The 17020-nt window shown below is 42.9% G+C and overlaps 1 protein-coding gene across 3 annotated transcripts in view; it reads left to right on the forward strand.

The window, feature by feature from the left end:
• Window positions 1-17020, forward strand: part of ube2e2 (ubiquitin-conjugating enzyme E2E 2) — a 38823-nt gene that overhangs the window by 11190 nt on the left and 10613 nt on the right. For 2 of the 3 annotated variants that reach the window (XM_046398957.1, XM_046398958.1), the window contains exons 4-6: window positions 6916-7048; window positions 10432-10579; window positions 13171-14040. In XM_046398957.1, coding sequence (XP_046254913.1) covers window positions 6916-7048; window positions 10432-10579; window positions 13171-13268 — 379 coding nt within the window. In that variant the 3' untranslated portion in view covers window positions 13269-14040. Of the gene's footprint in view, window positions 1-6915; window positions 7049-10431; window positions 10580-13170; window positions 14041-17020 lie in introns of those variants that run through there. The other variant, XM_046398959.1, reaches the window with a different exon arrangement.

Consider the following 17020-nt stretch of genomic DNA (forward strand, 5'->3'; position numbering starts at 1 on the left):
CACGGTCGGGGGGGAAAGAAGATTGCTTCATTAAAGTTCCTCTTGTGATAACCGCTGCAGCCACACTGATAGAAAAGAAGATCTTAACTGAAACTGAATGACGGTGCCATTAAGAAAAAAAAAAAGCCTGTGGGGAATGAACTGGAATGGCGAATAATGCAGATAATGGCTTTATTTGTGCACGGCGGTATTCACAAGCTCCAAAACATACTGATTCACATTCAATTACTGGTTTACTTTCCTGTTTTATTTATCAGCCCCTCGGTGCAGGGCTCGGCTCAGACAGCAATTTACCTGCTACTGTAAACAGCTGGCTGTGTGACAGGAAGCTTTAGCAACACGCTGGTTGTGTGTTTGCAGATGTCAGTGTGTTCAGTGTTTACGATTGCGTTATGACTTGTTTTCTGACCCCTTTATGTTGGTACGCTAAAGTGATATTGCACCGGTCTGATCTTTTTAAGTGTAACCACATCTTCAGAGTAAGAACCCTGTAGACATGAAAGGAGGCCTTAAAAAGTGTAGGTTCTCCTTTCACAGAGCGCACCACCTGTGGTCAGCCTGGATTGTTGCTGGTTACAATGGATTCCTACAGGGCCCGGGTTTTGCGGTGGCTGAAGAAAATTCATAGAAACTTTTCACGCCGCTCCTGCAGTACTTTGCCACCGTCTGTCCATATGCTCAGTATGCTACAAACAGGCGTATTTTCAGTAAAATATGGCTGAATGCACTGCTTTCAGCTAGGTCCATCTGTCACAGCAGCCTGTGGAGATATTTGTCACAAGAGCTAAATTCATCCAAACTTTCTTGTGTTTGTGAAATCAATTTCATAATCAGCTGCAAAAGGTAGAAAAAAAACATTTCTTTGAAAGAGTTCGAGTGGGTTTTTTTGTGTGTGTGGGATGGTTTTCTGAGAAAAGAGGTGGAAGTATTTTTACTCTGTGGTTGCCAGAATTTTCACAGGTTACCCAACGCTGCCAAAACTTCTCACATGCCTGAGTTACATGGTTAGTTTTAAATAAGTAGACTACTGACATTCTCTGCATATTCTGGAATCACAGGGAGAAAGCTGTGAATCGGTTGTTTCCAGTCTGTAAGATGTGGCATTAACAAAGCAGGTAACCGGGGGAGTTACTGGTCTTCGAAGCCTCGGTATACACTTTCTTAGACAGTGGACAGGTGACTGTATACTGCTTGTCTAACAGTTTCTGTTCGACTCTATTGCTACCACACACAGTCATTTTAGGCACACTGATTTTTCCTGTGGTTTCCCTGCAGCTGTGGTTTTTAATGGTGGCTTCTTGTAGTTTTGTCTTTAATGTAAGTTTATTTTGGTTTGTCACTGTAGTTTTGGTGTCACTCAAATTCCCCAAATGAAATCAGTTTGGATATCTCAATATTTTTGTTAGACACTTTCCCTGCAGTGAAATCTTTCTTTACCCCTCCCTGTAAATACGGTCAGAATTTACCTCGCCTAATAAATTGTACAGGCCTATCTGATGACTGCATCTCTTTCACCAACTTAACTTGAGTCCTGACACCCATCGGAATTGGCTCTGCATGGCGAGCTAGGCTTGCGATTTTGCAGAGATTAGCCCAGCTCTCATGCTGCAAGATAAAGGTTATCTTTTGGCTTTGGCACCCATCTTCAGATTGCCCTGTCTATGAATAACGCAACAATGATTAAACCCTGGTCTCATGTACTGCGCTGTATCACAGGGAGGAAAGGTCATTCAATATATGTGGAAATTATTACAGCTGCTGTCTGTGATTAGAGGGCACAGCTTGGATCATTTTCAGGAACTGAGAATGAAAGGTAAAAATGACAAAGTAGGTCTGCAGTAGAGTGTTCATTTATATTCTATGAGGAAACTGTTTCTTAATCCTCCCGCTCTGGAAACTGTCTGTGAGCAGTCTCTCGGTTTCAAAGTGTCCAATTTTTCTCAACGTTTGTGTGCACTGATGAGTCTTTGTTGAGGTGAAGCACTGGACAAGGTCAGTGTGAGATGCAATTACTCGCTCCCTCACGGGTACCACAAACACTCCTTTATGACTGAATCATGCTGAAGATACAGGCTGGTGTTGACATTTATTAAAGAATCTGAATTGTTGTTTCTGTTAGAAAATAAGATGGCAGCAAAAAAAAAAGAAAAAAGAAGAAGTGTGAGGGAAAGAAAAGGGCAGGCCTCAAATAAAGAGAGCAGTGCGAATCGGTCGCTGAACACTATTTTGGTGCTGTGTTGCGGAGGAAGCAGCCCATCTGTCAGAGTGGCTTCTTACATGAGGGTAATCTCAGAGGACAGGGCAGTGGCGGGATTCTCACGGACACCCGCACCCTAATGTTTCCCAGACCCTTGAAACAAGTGACCCAAATACTCACTGAATCAAGGCATTTGGCTGACCGTGCACTGCAGATGCAGTGTCACTTACACAGATGTTATTATCACTACAGCTCTCAACAAAAGCCCATAAGCAGCGCTGTTACAGCAGTTAACGTCATGTATTTATGCCGAGCAGATTTGTGTGCTTGAAGAGAGGATTGTTTTTCCCCGGGGAGGAAAAAAAAGACAGGAGTGACATGTAATATCTGCCTGACTATTGCTCTGCTTAGTGTTCTGTTATTGTTGGTGATGCCTTCGTTGGCTTCACATTGATTCAGTGCTGATTTTTCAATGCACCAATGAGCACTTAGCAGCGGTGCAAGATAAGATGTACGAAGAAATGAGTCAACTGATTTAACGTTGCACCCACAGAAATGAAATTTATATAATGACTTGATTATTCAGTAATTACTGTGAATTGAATATGTCAGTCAGGTGTAATACCCTGCATAGCTGTTAAGGTCAAGGAATCTTCAGTAGTTTAACTCCTGAGGTTAACACCTGGTGAACTGGATCATACGCAAACACTCGCTGATGCTACTAATTTGCAGACTGATGTGACTCAAGTAGAGCTTCCTTTGAGGGCCACACAGCTCACCTCTCCCAAAAATCTAATGACCAAATGTAGAGACTGTCACATCCTGAAAGAAGCTGGCCCTCAACCAGCTGCAACAAAGCACCACAGGAACGCCCGAGCCGGTAGGGGGAGGAGGTCTCCAAGCAACAGCCAGCGGTGGCATGCACATTCAGCTATTGACTTAGCCTTTATACACAGGCCTTGTGTGGTTGTCAGATTCCCTACAGCAATCTCAGAGCTGAGCGAGGACCTCTGCCATGCCCGCTCATCTCTATCTTTCCATCATGTCTGAGTTATTATCACCGCTACAAACTCATCAGCCTCAAAGGAGGCGAGCATCTGCTTCTACCGTAGAGGTTTGGAGATGGGATACTCTGCTGTCTCTTTGACTGTGCTGTCAGGGAGGCTTCTGAATAGTGCTGCAGTAATGAAAGTTTTACCCTGAGGTGTGTAGAGCAGAAGTATAAGCACAATTTTCGCAGAGGGAAGACTTTCTAAGTCTGTCAACAGCGGGAAGTAAAGGAAGTGATGTTTGTGCGGGTGGAGAGTGGTCACAACAAGTTCAATCATCAGCCACACTTGAAAAGATGTTTCTATCAGGCCCATTGGTTCAGTTCACACCATTTAATTACAAACCAAACAGGCGAACAGAGTTGTAATCAAAGGTTTCATAGAGTCCAAAGCAAAGGCGGATGTATGCTTGAAATTAATTAGTTTGTGTTAGTGTTTCATGTTAATCCACTGCGCAGTGAATTTGAGATCAGAGTTGTCACACGTGGCCAACCAGGACCACAGCCCTCTGATTGGTCGACAAGCCAGGACCACAGTCCTCTGATTGGGCAACAAGTCAGGCACACAGCCCTCTTATAGGTCGACAAGTCAGGAACACATCCCTCTGATTCGTCGACAAGTCAGGAACACAGCCCTCTGATTCGTCGACAAGCCAGGACCACAGCCCTCTGATTGGTCGACAAGCCAGGACCACAGTCCTCTGATTGGTCGACAAGCCAAGGCCACAGTCCTCTGACTGTTCGACAAACTCGGCTCCATCATGTGATTGACAGTAGATGGTAATAACAATAATAACAAAACTAATTGGTTCAGTGTGATGATATGCATAAATAACCCCTGGAGACATTCATTGTTTATGATTATGGATCTATTTTCCAAAGTCTCCATAAAGACGCTACCGTTCACGGGTGTCCAGTTTAGAATTTGAAGGTTGCACAGCAGCACATGCAGCACAGCAGTTTATATTACACAGCATTTTACTTTGGAAAACAACTACAGCTACTGCTCGACATGATCACAAGGTAAACTGTAGAAGCGCAGCGGCCATGCCAGATTATTCCACTAGAAATATGCTACTTGTGGGTTTTTTTTTTTTTTTTTATTGCCAGTGTCCTCCTGTTGTTGCACCCCTACCGCGTCACCGGACTGATCTCATTCAAATGAATGGGCTGTGGGTGTTTTTTCACAGGGCTGAAGTGGTTCTGAATGCAGCCTTAGACAGTTGGTCAGCTAATTAACCGTTGGGATCTTGGTTGACTGGAGAATCTTAAGTTGTTTTTAATGTTTTTTTTATTCAGATTTGGGTGTTGGACATTAACGTGAAAGCCAGTTATCTGCAGAGGGACTATAAATCCTGCAGAATCCGTCCGACAGAGGAATCAGTTTGTCACAAGAACTCTTGTGACGATTAAAACTTGAATTTTTTCACTCGAGGGCAGCCTTTCAATTAGGTCATTTATTGAACAGAGTTTTGGCAACCTGACGTCTTAAAATTCAAATTCCAGCCAAAGCATATTGGAAATATTGAATTCCTCTGCTTTAATTCACCTTCTTTTAAATAACACAACAGAAGCCTGTATGAACAGCTGAATATAACCACCAGTTCATACTGCGGTTTGCCCTCACTTTATATTGTTATGACAGGCTTCCCAAGAACAAGTAACTCTTGGCTATCGGATGTCAACATCTGTCCCTGCGTGCCCGTAAATCCCTTTATTTTGAAGTCATTTCCTGTAGTTGGTTCGGATATTGCTCTCTCCGTCTGAACAAAATGCAATGCAGTTTGTCTGGAAGAGAAACCAAACCTGCAATTTAAGGCTATTTGAAGCCATTTGGTCTTATAGCATCGCTTGTGCCTGCCAAAAAAAATGAAACCGATATTATTAATAAAGAATAATAAACTCCCCCCAACAAGTTTAATGTCAACATCAACACCTTATTTGACAGCTGTGTCCTTTGTACAGCAAAGCACCCTCCATATGCATGGTGGAAGTGGTCAGTTACTGCAGTAGCTGTTATAGTATTCGGTTTACCAAATCAAATGGCCAGTATGTGTCCTTTCATTATGGACCAACATTGTCCAGCGTTGTCCCTGTACATTCTTTGCTTTTGTTATTGTCTTTTCACTCTCACAAAAAATTCCAAGATTTTCTTTGTGCCTAAAAGTCCAGATTGGTGAAGTCCTTATCAGCAGTGTATTTTGAAGGGATTCCCCAGAGAAGAAGTAATTATAATTAGCTAATTAAAGTAGGCTTAAGAGAGGGGCAGAGTGAAAGACTGGCAAAGTAGATTAGTGGAAATTTGCATGTGTTGACACTGAAGGAGGAAAGAAATGTCTAATTTCTATTTATGAAGAATGATCTATTTTCAAGGGCATGCTTCGAGCCAGATGCTGCTTTTAACGCTTTGCTGTTTGAGGTTATTACACAAACCCATTCAGGAAATCTCTGTCTGAGATTACTGGTTTATGTCTAAATGAAAACGAACAGAAATACAACAGCCTTGAGTGAAAGCAATCCCTGTGTGTCAGGCAGTGCGCATACACACATTCGTGAACACATCTGCCAGCAGCTAAGGGCACGCATTAAACACCATCCCTGGTAATTACATGAAATCGGAGGGATTGTTCATTGTCCCGGGCTTTGTGATCTGGACATTGTCCCGGTCTCTCTCTGGCTGTGTGCCAGCACAGGGTCTTGCTACAAACAACAGTGGGGGAGGGAGCCCTTAATATGGAAATAGCATTAATTACTGGGCCTATACAACAGATGTGACCTTCAGCCTCCACCATAGACTGTAGAAATAGTGGACGAAGCTTCCAGGTCTGAAGTGCTTTAAACCTGCATTCTTTCTGGTGGCCAGCAGGGGGCAGCTTCATCGGCATTGTTGTCAGTTTAGTTATGTTAAATCTTCTTCAATACTGAATGATGTTCACTTCGTAAATTAGTATCCCGTTTCAGGTCAAATAGGTGATAAAGCAGAGTATGCTTTAGGATGTGCCTACCTTGTGATTGACAAATTGCTAGCATGGTGTGTCTCCTGGTTCTCAGTCAGATTTGTTGCAATTTTTGACATTTTTTAGAAGATTAATCAGTTAATCATAATAATCATTGGTTGCAACCCTACGAGAAAGCAAGATGGCGACAGCTGTTGTGTCAAACTCAGCAGTCGTCACAGTGGGTGATGTCACGATGAGCTTACACGTAGCCTGCGCTCGACAAAATTGTTATTCATCTGATGGAGCAAAACTGGTTTTATTGTGAAATCGTTTTGCTCCGGTTGGTGTATAGAAACCTGCTTATTAAATAAAGGACATTCTTTCACTCTTTGGGTTTTGATCACTTAGTTTCATGCTTAAACTGGTTCCCTGTTGTGCCTCAGTGAGCTTCAGCAACTCGGCTCCCTTTAACAGGTAATCTAATCTTCTTACGAAAATGTTGAAAGATAATCTAAATCCTACTAAAATAGCCTTGAATTGAAAACCCTCAAACCTCCACGGCTTTGGTGTTCCCCAAATCTCCATCATTAACTTGTCAGAAGCATTTACCGCTCGAGCTGCTCTTCCCCCCAAATCTCTGTCAGCCCGCTGGCAGTTTGAACACCAGGCTGTCGATTGCAATGTGCTGTGCTGATTAACATATTAACACGTCTTTTGTTTCAATTTTCTAGCGCTGGCCCCAAAGGAGACAACATCTACGAGTGGAGGTCGACTATCCTGGGACCCCCGGGCTCCGTGTACGAGGGAGGGGTCTTCTTCCTGGACATCGCCTTCACACCCGACTACCCATTCAAACCCCCCAAGGTCAGCAGCCTGCAGGCAAAGCCATTCAGATTTGTGGATGTTTGACTAACTGACAAGTATCAGCACACAGTCACTTGAAATTTTAGGTTTTTCTTTTCCGTGCGGTGGCCATGTGGACTGTCATTAGCATCCATTTGGAGTCACATTTCTGACCACCTGATGAATTATTCCAGTATTCCCTCTGCTTTTACCTCCTGAGAAAAAACATGTGGCTGTGGAACTGCTGCGTGCTCTACTGTGTTCACCAGCGAGTCGTTAACTCTGTCTGCCCGCCTGTTCAGTGCTGAGCCTGTCAGTGTTTTAAACAGCTCTGTGTTGTGGGTGAAAATGAGAGTAAACCTAAACAGGAAAGTCGTAAAGCACTGAGCTGAAATACTGTGTTGAGTTGAGAGGAGTGATGTTAATTCTCTGTGGGTTCAGGTAGCACTGTAGCTTTCTGTAGTATAAAATCGTAGATTTATTCTTGTTTTGAGGTGGGGTGACTGAAACTACAAAATGGCTCACATTTTTCTGATGTGCACAGACTGCCTGCTTTGCTGTGAAAATTGGGGTTGTCAGAACAGACTGATTATCATACGTAAGGCTGGACGTGGTTTTTCTACTAGCCCTGTAATGGAGTCGCAGCCTGTCCAAGGTTTCATGCCTCATGTCCTGCGTCTACTGGGTTGGACTCCAGCAACAGACTCCTCATTGACTCCGTGATGTAAATGAAGAAGGCCATGCTGGTTTTGGTCCACACATAATTGGGCGTCTCTCTGATTAATCTCGCAAAACCCAAAAAAAGCCTTGATACAAGTTGGAAAATGACAGAGAGGGAACACGCATGAAATATAAAACTTATTTTTTATTATTTATTCCATGTTTTATTAGGGAATAGAAGAAGCAGCGCTCAGGTAGTTTCCTCACAGACTCCATGTACTGCTGAGTCCTGAAGGCTGGCGATGACTGGTTACCTCGCTTACTCATGACCTACTTCAGTTCAAAATCAATATATCATTGTTGGGGGGTGTGAAAGGGAGAGATGAGGAAAATGCTGCCAGGTTCAAGGTAATTCCCACAAGATAAGCCCATAATAACCCAAAGAGTTATGAATTTATTGTTTAGCCCATTAGACAAAGCATATTGTGTTATGGCAGCCAGCTTTCTTCTTTTGTTTTTTTAAAATATGTATTCACAACAGCGTAATGTGATTGAAAACGAAGGTCAAGGAAAGTGTGATGGTAAGCTAGGAGAGCACATTGTATCACACCGGTGTTGTGCTAATTGTTCAGACTCGGTGCTGCAGCTTTTGACACAGCTTGGTTAAAGCTTTTGTTTTATGAAGAATCATGGTGATTTGAGCCCAGAATCTGGGTCGTGCCAAACCCTGACGTGTTCACTGCTCAGCTTCTGAAGAGCCCCTCTTCTTGTTTTATGTGACGCTGTCTGCAAAGTACTTTAAGGATGTTGAGTGGATGTCATTATTGAACACGCAGCCCCGTCAGGGCCAATCTGCCTTTATTTTGCAGCGCGCCCCATTACCCTTTCACTTGGCCTTCATTTTCTCTCCCCTCTCTGTTATGCACACCCCTCCCCATGCTCGCTCGCTCTCTTTTCCCTCTTTCTCGTCCTTTGTGCTGTGTAACCACCAGCTCTGTGTTTGACAGCAGACTCAAACAAATCCACAGGCTCCGGCCCAGCTTTCTGTTGCCAGAGGGACTCAAGTGTTTCCGCCCCCCTTCCAATACCTCCTACCCCTCTGACACTGTGATCTGCAGCCAAACACCCCCCCCCCCCCCCAACACACACACACACACACAATCCTTCAGCCTGTACCTTACACTCCATCGCTATAGAAATCCTCCAGCAGGGCTCAGTTTCTGAATGCACTCAGACCTCAGGCTTGGGAATTCTGGATCCACAACCCGACTCACTTTTAAAACCTCTAAAAGAGAAACAAGAGGCAACAAGTTCACCAGGTGGATGTGATTCCATCTCTGAGCTCAGTGCCAGCAGAGGAGCGCAGCGTCTGCAGGGGGGTTGGTTATTTATAACATCCTGCCCTGTGTGTGTGTGTGTGTTGGGGGGGGGGGTGCCAAGGCTGATTAGAGGTTTCCTCTGGAGGGTCAGGGTCAGGAGGGCCAGATGTTGGTGATTGGTCCTGACACTTGACACCACTGCCCACTGCTCCAAACACGGACGTCAAGCTCATATCCAAGCCGGGACAGACCACACAGTTGGTTGTCTGGCAGTTGAGGGTGTTTGAAAGTGAAGGTATCATCGGTCTACACGTTGTAAACGACGTGATGGGCTTTTTGTAGTGACCGGTTTAAGGAATTGATTTAAGCTTGGGTGTTGGAGACCTGTTTTCAAAGTGGCAACAGAAACCCTGGTTTGTTGTTGTGCTTTGGTTTTACACCATGCTGCCCTCTGTTGGTCAGTCTGATTCAGCAAAGTCTCATGAGGATTGTCACAGGAGGAGTTGCTCTCTGGAGCAGGATGGAGTAAATGCTGTTTTCACACCATCGTAAAACCCAAATAACATATGGTTCACTGACTGCAATAAAATACTGTCCTTTTTACAGATACTGTATATTTGTGGCTATAACCTCATCCAGCAGCAGTGACAGATGGTGTTAAATGGCCCTCAGTGGAGCAATCATGCGAGTCCATTATACTGGTACTGATGCTGATACATCAGTGTTAATGTGAATAGGAGAGAAAAAGGGAGGTGAAAGGCCCGCAGCAGCTTTTGACTGTCCTCCATGTCTCACCTGTTACTACTCCCAGTTACAACCTGGCAAACTGCACAGCAGAAAACTTCTTTCTTCCACTCATCTCTCAAAGACGTCCCCGAGTCACAGATTGTGCCGTCCACATTTTTCAAGTCATGTGCTGATAACGTGCTTTTTATATGAGGTTTTAACAGATGACTTGTTGCCCTCTTCTGGACTCTTTTATTTTGTCTTTGGGTTTTTGTGTTCCTGCAGCTCTAGCTGTTTAAATTCAATTAACATCAGTTGCTTAAAGTGGTGGCAGAATTGATCAAAGCCCTTTTCATTATTTCGTTTACTGTAAGTTGCTCTGAAAAAAAAATTTGGCGAATTACTAAGACTGCACAGTAACTACTTCACAAGCCCCCTTCAGACTGTTTATTGACAGGCATTTTGGGTAAGATAATGGAGGTCTCCTGGGCCTTCAAGTGGCAATCATTCGAAACTTATTCTTGTGATTTATTTTAGCAGAAATGTACCCCGAAGTCCACCAAAATGTCAAAATATCTGGCATGTGTGGATTTTCAATTCACACGGTTCCTGAATATATTCTTGTGTTTGGCAAATAAGAACATGTTGGTTCTGAATTTCTGGGTTTCTAAACTGTAGCGTGTCCATGTTACCTCACAGGTAACATTTCGTACGAGGATCTATCACTGCAACATCAACAGTCAGGGGGTGATCTGTCTGGACATCCTGAAGGACAACTGGAGTCCCGCCCTCACCATCTCCAAGGTGCTGCTGTCCATCTGCTCCCTGCTCACAGACTGTAACCCAGGTAAGACAAACGCCTCAACGCGCGGCCATTTGTCATCTGTTGAACGGTATTTAGGCAGCACTCGAGTGGCTTGGAGATCTCTCTTTATCCGCCTCAGGAAGACATAACTGAGAGCAGTTGTTCTATGAAACAGATCAGTTTCCTTCTCTTCTTTGGATGTAATTTTTTACTTTTACTCAGGGCCAGATTTCATGTTTTTCCCAGAGTAGGCAAGGTGTGTTAAATAAGCCATGACCATTTAAAACCCTCATTGTCTCTCAAGGCCGTCGAGCACTGACAGGTCTTTGACACAGTCAGAGGTTTCAAGTTGTAAAGAATAACACCACATTTTCAAAGCAGAAAAGAGCAATCGAGCTGCTTAGAGGGGAGACTCACAATGAGTGTGTAATGAAAAACTAATATTGTCATTTCTGTTCCCTCTCTTGAAGCATCATCCGACATAATAAAGTGGTTGAAAGTGGCAAGTAGGTTTATGAAAGAGAGTGAGTGAGTGCCAGCTGGAAAACGAGTGTTAAATGCAAGAAAACTCAGGAACTGGCGAAGGAATAATTGGGTCAAGATGTAAGATAGTCGTTTTGTGCTGTCGTAACGTGTAGCAATTTTGACTTCAGTATGATGTATGTGAGCATAATGGAAGCCAGCCAAGTACAGGGAATTAACTTGCAGTAAGGAGGTTTTATAGTAATTTTAAGTCTTTCCACAGCTCCTCTCCTTCAGTCTCTGCTGCTCCTGGAGGGGCCGTCTTAGCTTTTAATATGATTAACTGGTTATTGATACAGCTGGATTTGAGATGCTGTAATCACGTCTACTTGAAGGTCACCACAACATATTAAAACGAATGCTTTATCTCTCCCCCAGGAAAAACTCTTTTACAGTTTGGAAGCTACAGTTTACCTGCCAGCGTCAATCTGGTAGATGGTTTAATGATCTGGAGTTTCCGTTATCCTGTAAATGCTGTTTTGGTTTGTTTTTAATGAAAATAATTCCCTTGTGTTCACACCAAACATGAAGCTGATTTTTTTTTCTTTTTTTTGCGTGTCACAGTCGTATACAAAGTCATTACAAAGCATGCCGGCGCAAATTGAAACTATTCAACCTGAGCGTAAGACCTGAGCTGCTGTGGCAGAGCTGGATGTGGTTTCACTTCATTTTCTTGTGGGTGCACCGTGTTTTCTGTGCTTCTTCTTCTGTTTATGGGGTGGGGGTTATGGGTCAGGTGAGTCGGGGTCAGCTTACAAGAAACTCTCACGGGTTTGGACTGACGTGCTAATAAGTGACAAAGCAGCGTCCCAAGGAAGTCACTAATAGCTTAACAGAACCTCCTTAACAGTCCAGCTTAACAGTCCACTTTCCTCCTTCTTCTCCTTGATGGAGAAGGAGGACAGAAGCGCTCAGCGTTCACTCTGGATGGGTCAGCTTCGATGATTAGCGCATGTTTTTGTGGATTTGGTTTTTGTACTGGGTCACTTTTGTTTGTTTTAGTACAGTCAGGTATTCTGGCCGTTTGGGGCGAATAAACACAAATGGTCTTGTGGTCAGACTTGTACAAGTGCGAGGCAAAAGCTTGCTTTGTTTTCTGTGCACACAAGCACACAATTTGAATGATGCTAAAGAGAAAGGACAGTTGACTGTTGAGCTTTGGCTCAGTGATGCACAGTTTTTAAACACAGATAATGTTTGACCGGAATCCCTCTCTCCTGTTTGTCCAGGATATTGAATCTTCAGGGCAGTGTGACAGACATCCGTGTTTTTTTATTTATTTGTTTTGGGGTTTTTTTCTGACTGAAACTCTGGCATGAAAGTGGAATTGATTTATATTAACGTGGATGAGAAAATGTATGAAGTCACATTTGGTTTTTTGGCCATAATTCTTGGGTGATTTATGAGAACAATTAAGAGTAATTGTCATTTACTCGATTGTTGCCTACATTGTGTTCAGATCTTAATGTGCATAAGAGTTAGACTGTCAGTCAGCAAACATGACATGACCCTAGTCGACGGAAGTATTTTTAAACCACCTTTTGTGAGAGATACATCTTCAGATCTGATCACAGTGCAGCAGAATACATTAATACCAATCAGTCCTGCAGCTACATATGGTTAAAAAAATATTGGACCTTTAAACTTCAAACTTCACTTCAAACTTTATTTGTCTGTTTATCTTTTTCACATGCACTGAAATGCCATGTCAGGCGCCCGGGAGGCAGTTGGGAGGTTAGGTGCCTTGCTCAAGGGCACGCCGGCCATTGCTGATGCTTCCTGCCAGTCCGGGGACAATCGAACCGGCGTCAACGATCTCATATGCCCTACAATAATTTAACAGTGCTGAGGAGGGTTTGCAATCCAGTATGTTTGCAACACAATTAGTTTTATGCACACGGCCAAAACACAGTTTTCTTGGCAGTCGTTTTTGTGGTATAACACATGCTCCTTCGCTCCAATCGTTGACACAATCTGTGCCTGAGAAGATAAAAATGTTTGGGGAAAACTGCAAACTATTCATGAGTCTCTGTTTACAGTAAATAGATGCTTTGTGATTTACATGTTGTCTCTCTCTCTCTCTCTGTGTGTCCGTCTTCGCCGCCTTTCAGCCGACCCTCTGGTGGGAAGCATCGCCACACAGTACCTGACCAACAGAACAGAGCATGACAGAATAGCCAAACAATGGACGAAGAGATACGCCACATAGACTCCACTCCCCTCGGCGAAACACCCCCTCTTTTACCTCCCTCACCCTTCAGTGTACCTCTTTCTCTACCTCTCGCTCTCACCCATAGTCTGTCAAAGCACACTCACTAAGTGCAACGGTATACCTGCCCTCCTGTCACCCTCCTCCTCTTCCTCCTCCCCCACCCCAACATTTTATCTACCTTTTCTGTGTTAAAAAAAAAAATTAAACAAGACAAAAAAATGTCCTTTGTTCCTTGTTGACTTGAAAGCTTCTTTTTTATACAAAGAGTAGGTTGGGATTTTTATTTTCCAATATCTGAATGTTGGAAGTATTGTATTGGAGAAAAAACACAGAATATTATAATTATCATATGCGTTGTCCTCCAGCTATACAGTATGTATTCTCATTTTCTTAGTGGCACCTGGAACAAACATGCAGAATATATGCTTTTATTTTGTTTTCCTCTGTTTTTTTTTTTTTGATTTTGTTGTTGTTGTTGTTTTTGGTTTTTTTTTTATATTTGTCATCAGTATGTTATCTGCATGGAACAGGAAGGTTTGCGTCAATGGATCCTTCATGCTTTTTTAACTTCCTCTGATTTTGTTTGTACTGTATGTATTTTTTCAAAGGCTTTTGAGGCAGACCACAAAAGTATAGGTCTGCCTGTGAAAGAGGCAGGACTTGTATATTTACTGGCTACCCGCCACCTCTGCAATTGCAGAGTGGTTTGTTGTGCACTTGTATTACTGAAGCACCCAATAAAACACACTGTGGTTGGCTTGTGAGAAAACGCTCGGCTCGGTCTGGGATTTCTGTGTCCTCAAGCTTTTACAGCCCTTCAGTGACCTTCCATTCATTCAGTCCAACCCTGAGCTCAGGCCTGCTTTAATGACTCCCTGCTTTAAAAACTTAGATGTCAAAATCTTTGGCCGTGACTTCAGGGTGACCGACAGGACACGACATGTGAGTCTTCACTGTAGGACAGAGAGATTGTAAAATTTTTTCATCATCTTCTGTTTTATAGCACAGCTTAGTTATGTTTGTTCAGTCGCTGAACATGCATTATGAGGGTTAAGATGTGCTGGTGCCTTGTAGCTTCCATGTAGTCTCATTTTAGCACTGAGATGTTTTTATTGAATTGTATCACGCACCGTGTGATCTTACTGACAGGGTTCTGATCAGCCTCGGTCCTGACATGTCTCACAGCCAGGATAAAAAAAAAAGAAGAAGAAAAAACACTCTGCAAATTTGCAGTCAGTGTGTGTATTTGAGTCGACGCCATGTGTGTGTGTGAAAAAAAAAAAAAAAAGAGCCCACAGCTGCTCGCCATGGTCGCGCACATGAAAACACTCAATGGCACACTTGTGCGACAGAAACTCCAGTCTCCTTATAAAGGCGTTAAAGTATGTTTTGTGTTTTGTGTCCATGCAACTCCCCGTCAAAGCCATCAGGCCACTTGGCAAGAATTTAGTTTAGTAGATGCCCATTTGCCCCTACAGCACAACCCTGGGTGTTGACTTTGTGAGGGAAATGTCCCCCAAACCCTGCAGCTGCAGAGAAAGCTTAAGGAATCGGTTCACTTGTAGGCCGATTCATGCACTGGAAGGACCCTGCGGCCTCTCAGGATTTGTTGCAGTATCCTGCTGGAGTCCAACACAGTTTAACTGGCAAACTCAGATGTGTTGAGTGCAGTGAATGAGTAGCTGCTGCATTTCTTCTGTCTTCGTTTTTATTTTTTTTAGTTTCACACAGCCTGCAGCAGTTGCACACAACTTTTTAACTTTGATTGTGATGGCACAGAGTGTCACGTTAGCTCATAAGGAGCTTTAAAACCATGAAATGTATTTTGTGTCTGGGAAAGGCTGCAAAGGCCTTAAACAAACACTCTCTTTTGCATGTGTGTGTTTTTATCGTACTTGCTCTGCGGCATGAGCTACAGCCTCACATGGCGTATCCCTGCATGTGGGAGACACCTGATGTGCATATCATAACACTGTTGTGAGTGACGTTTGTGCTTGCAGTCTGCACAGCTTACAGATTTGGATGGATGGCTGTCACAGTAATGCTGCACTGCATGGCTTGTACCAGTGCTCAGACTGTTGTCTGTGTTGTCAGGCATGTTCGGCCAGGGATTCCCCTCACAGGAAGATCTGCACCTCCTCCTCATCAGCAGTCACATCCACCAACTCCTGATAACCTCCGCAATATTGATTTAAATTAAAATCTTGGGTTAGTTTATTGGGATTGCCATTCACCACTATTCCATGTTCAAATAAAATACATACATGACAACAAAATCACATGAAAGTCACACATGTGCAAAGCACGAAACCACAGACCAGATACATCTGTGTCAGTGTCCTCATTTATACCACGCTCACAGTGTTTCAGTGTTTCTAGCCAGGTCCCTAATATTTGGTGCAGTTCAGTTTTGCACCTTTCAACACCAAACTTTCTTTCTTTTCCTGACCACAAATGTGGCTGTGAACTCAACACAATTTCCCCAGATGAATCTTTAAAGAACACATGGGCCAACACAAATGCAAACATAACGGAACACTTTTTGGTTTAACATGTAAGTGATGATGTGTTGGTGAAAGCTCACCTTCTCTGTTTGCACTGTTTCCTCTGTGGGTTTTTCTATTCCAAAAACATAACCGAAACAACACAGAAGTCTGAGGATTATTCTCTGATCGTGATCAGACCACATGTACAAGTAAAAAACATATTAATTACACTTACTGACACTCTGAGAGTAAAATATTGCTTTTGCATTAATGCATGAGTAACAGTAATTTAATGATATATGACTCGCAGGGGGGACAATTTTCCACACAGTACTTTTACTTTCAAGACTTGCATGAGTAATATTTTCAATGCAGGACTTTTACTTAACAGTGTCACACATCATGGTGTATACAAGGAGTATCTGAGGTGACTATCAGAGCAATACGGCCTGTACTGTCACACCACAGTGTTGGTACTAAGGATATTTTAATTAACACACACATCACATGAAGTCACACCAAACTGTCACAGTATACCTCACGTCCCTGCGTGGGATGAAAACCTCTCGCACAGATGACTGTACGTTTTTACTAGAAATTAAGCAAATAATCATCATGTAGGAGTCAGAGAGCTGGGCAACAAGGAAGATTCTTACTCATATTACATACACCCGTGCTTAAAGCTTTCCAAACCACTAAGATGGCTTGGCATCCTCAAACCGTGCGATAAAACATTCCAGCCCTTCAAAGTGGCTCATCGTTAGAGTGAAACCCAAAGAAAGAAAAAAGAAAAAACACCTCAAATCCATTTGTAATGTAGTAAAATGTCAGAAACACTTTATGGTTTTGTCTCACAAAGATTCTTGTACATTGTTGTGGAAAATATCTTTTGTGAAGCTCTCAGTCTGCCTGTAAAGACAATTCAGTATCTCACAATACTTCAGGGACAATCCGGTTATGAAGTGATCTTTTCTAAAACAAAATTCAAAACAGAATGAATGGACCTGCTAAATAAAAGCCTTTGTTGTATGACTTGCTCAAGCTGGCAAATCATAGCACACAACATGTTTTGGCTGTGTCATCTGGGCAATATAAATTAGTCATACAAAAAAAGCTTTTAAGCTAAAGACCAACTCAGCTTTTCTTGCTCTGTTTATTTGGTTTTGTTTTTTGTTTTTTAAGAAAAAAATGGTATTCCTGTTAGGATCCCAGTGCAAACAGCAGTACATAAAACCTACTTTACATTTTAATGAGTGTTCTGAT

Source organism: Scatophagus argus, chromosome 9, assembly GCF_020382885.2.
Source record: "Scatophagus argus isolate fScaArg1 chromosome 9, fScaArg1.pri, whole genome shotgun sequence".
Taxonomy (NCBI): Eukaryota; Metazoa; Chordata; class Actinopteri; family Scatophagidae; genus Scatophagus; species Scatophagus argus.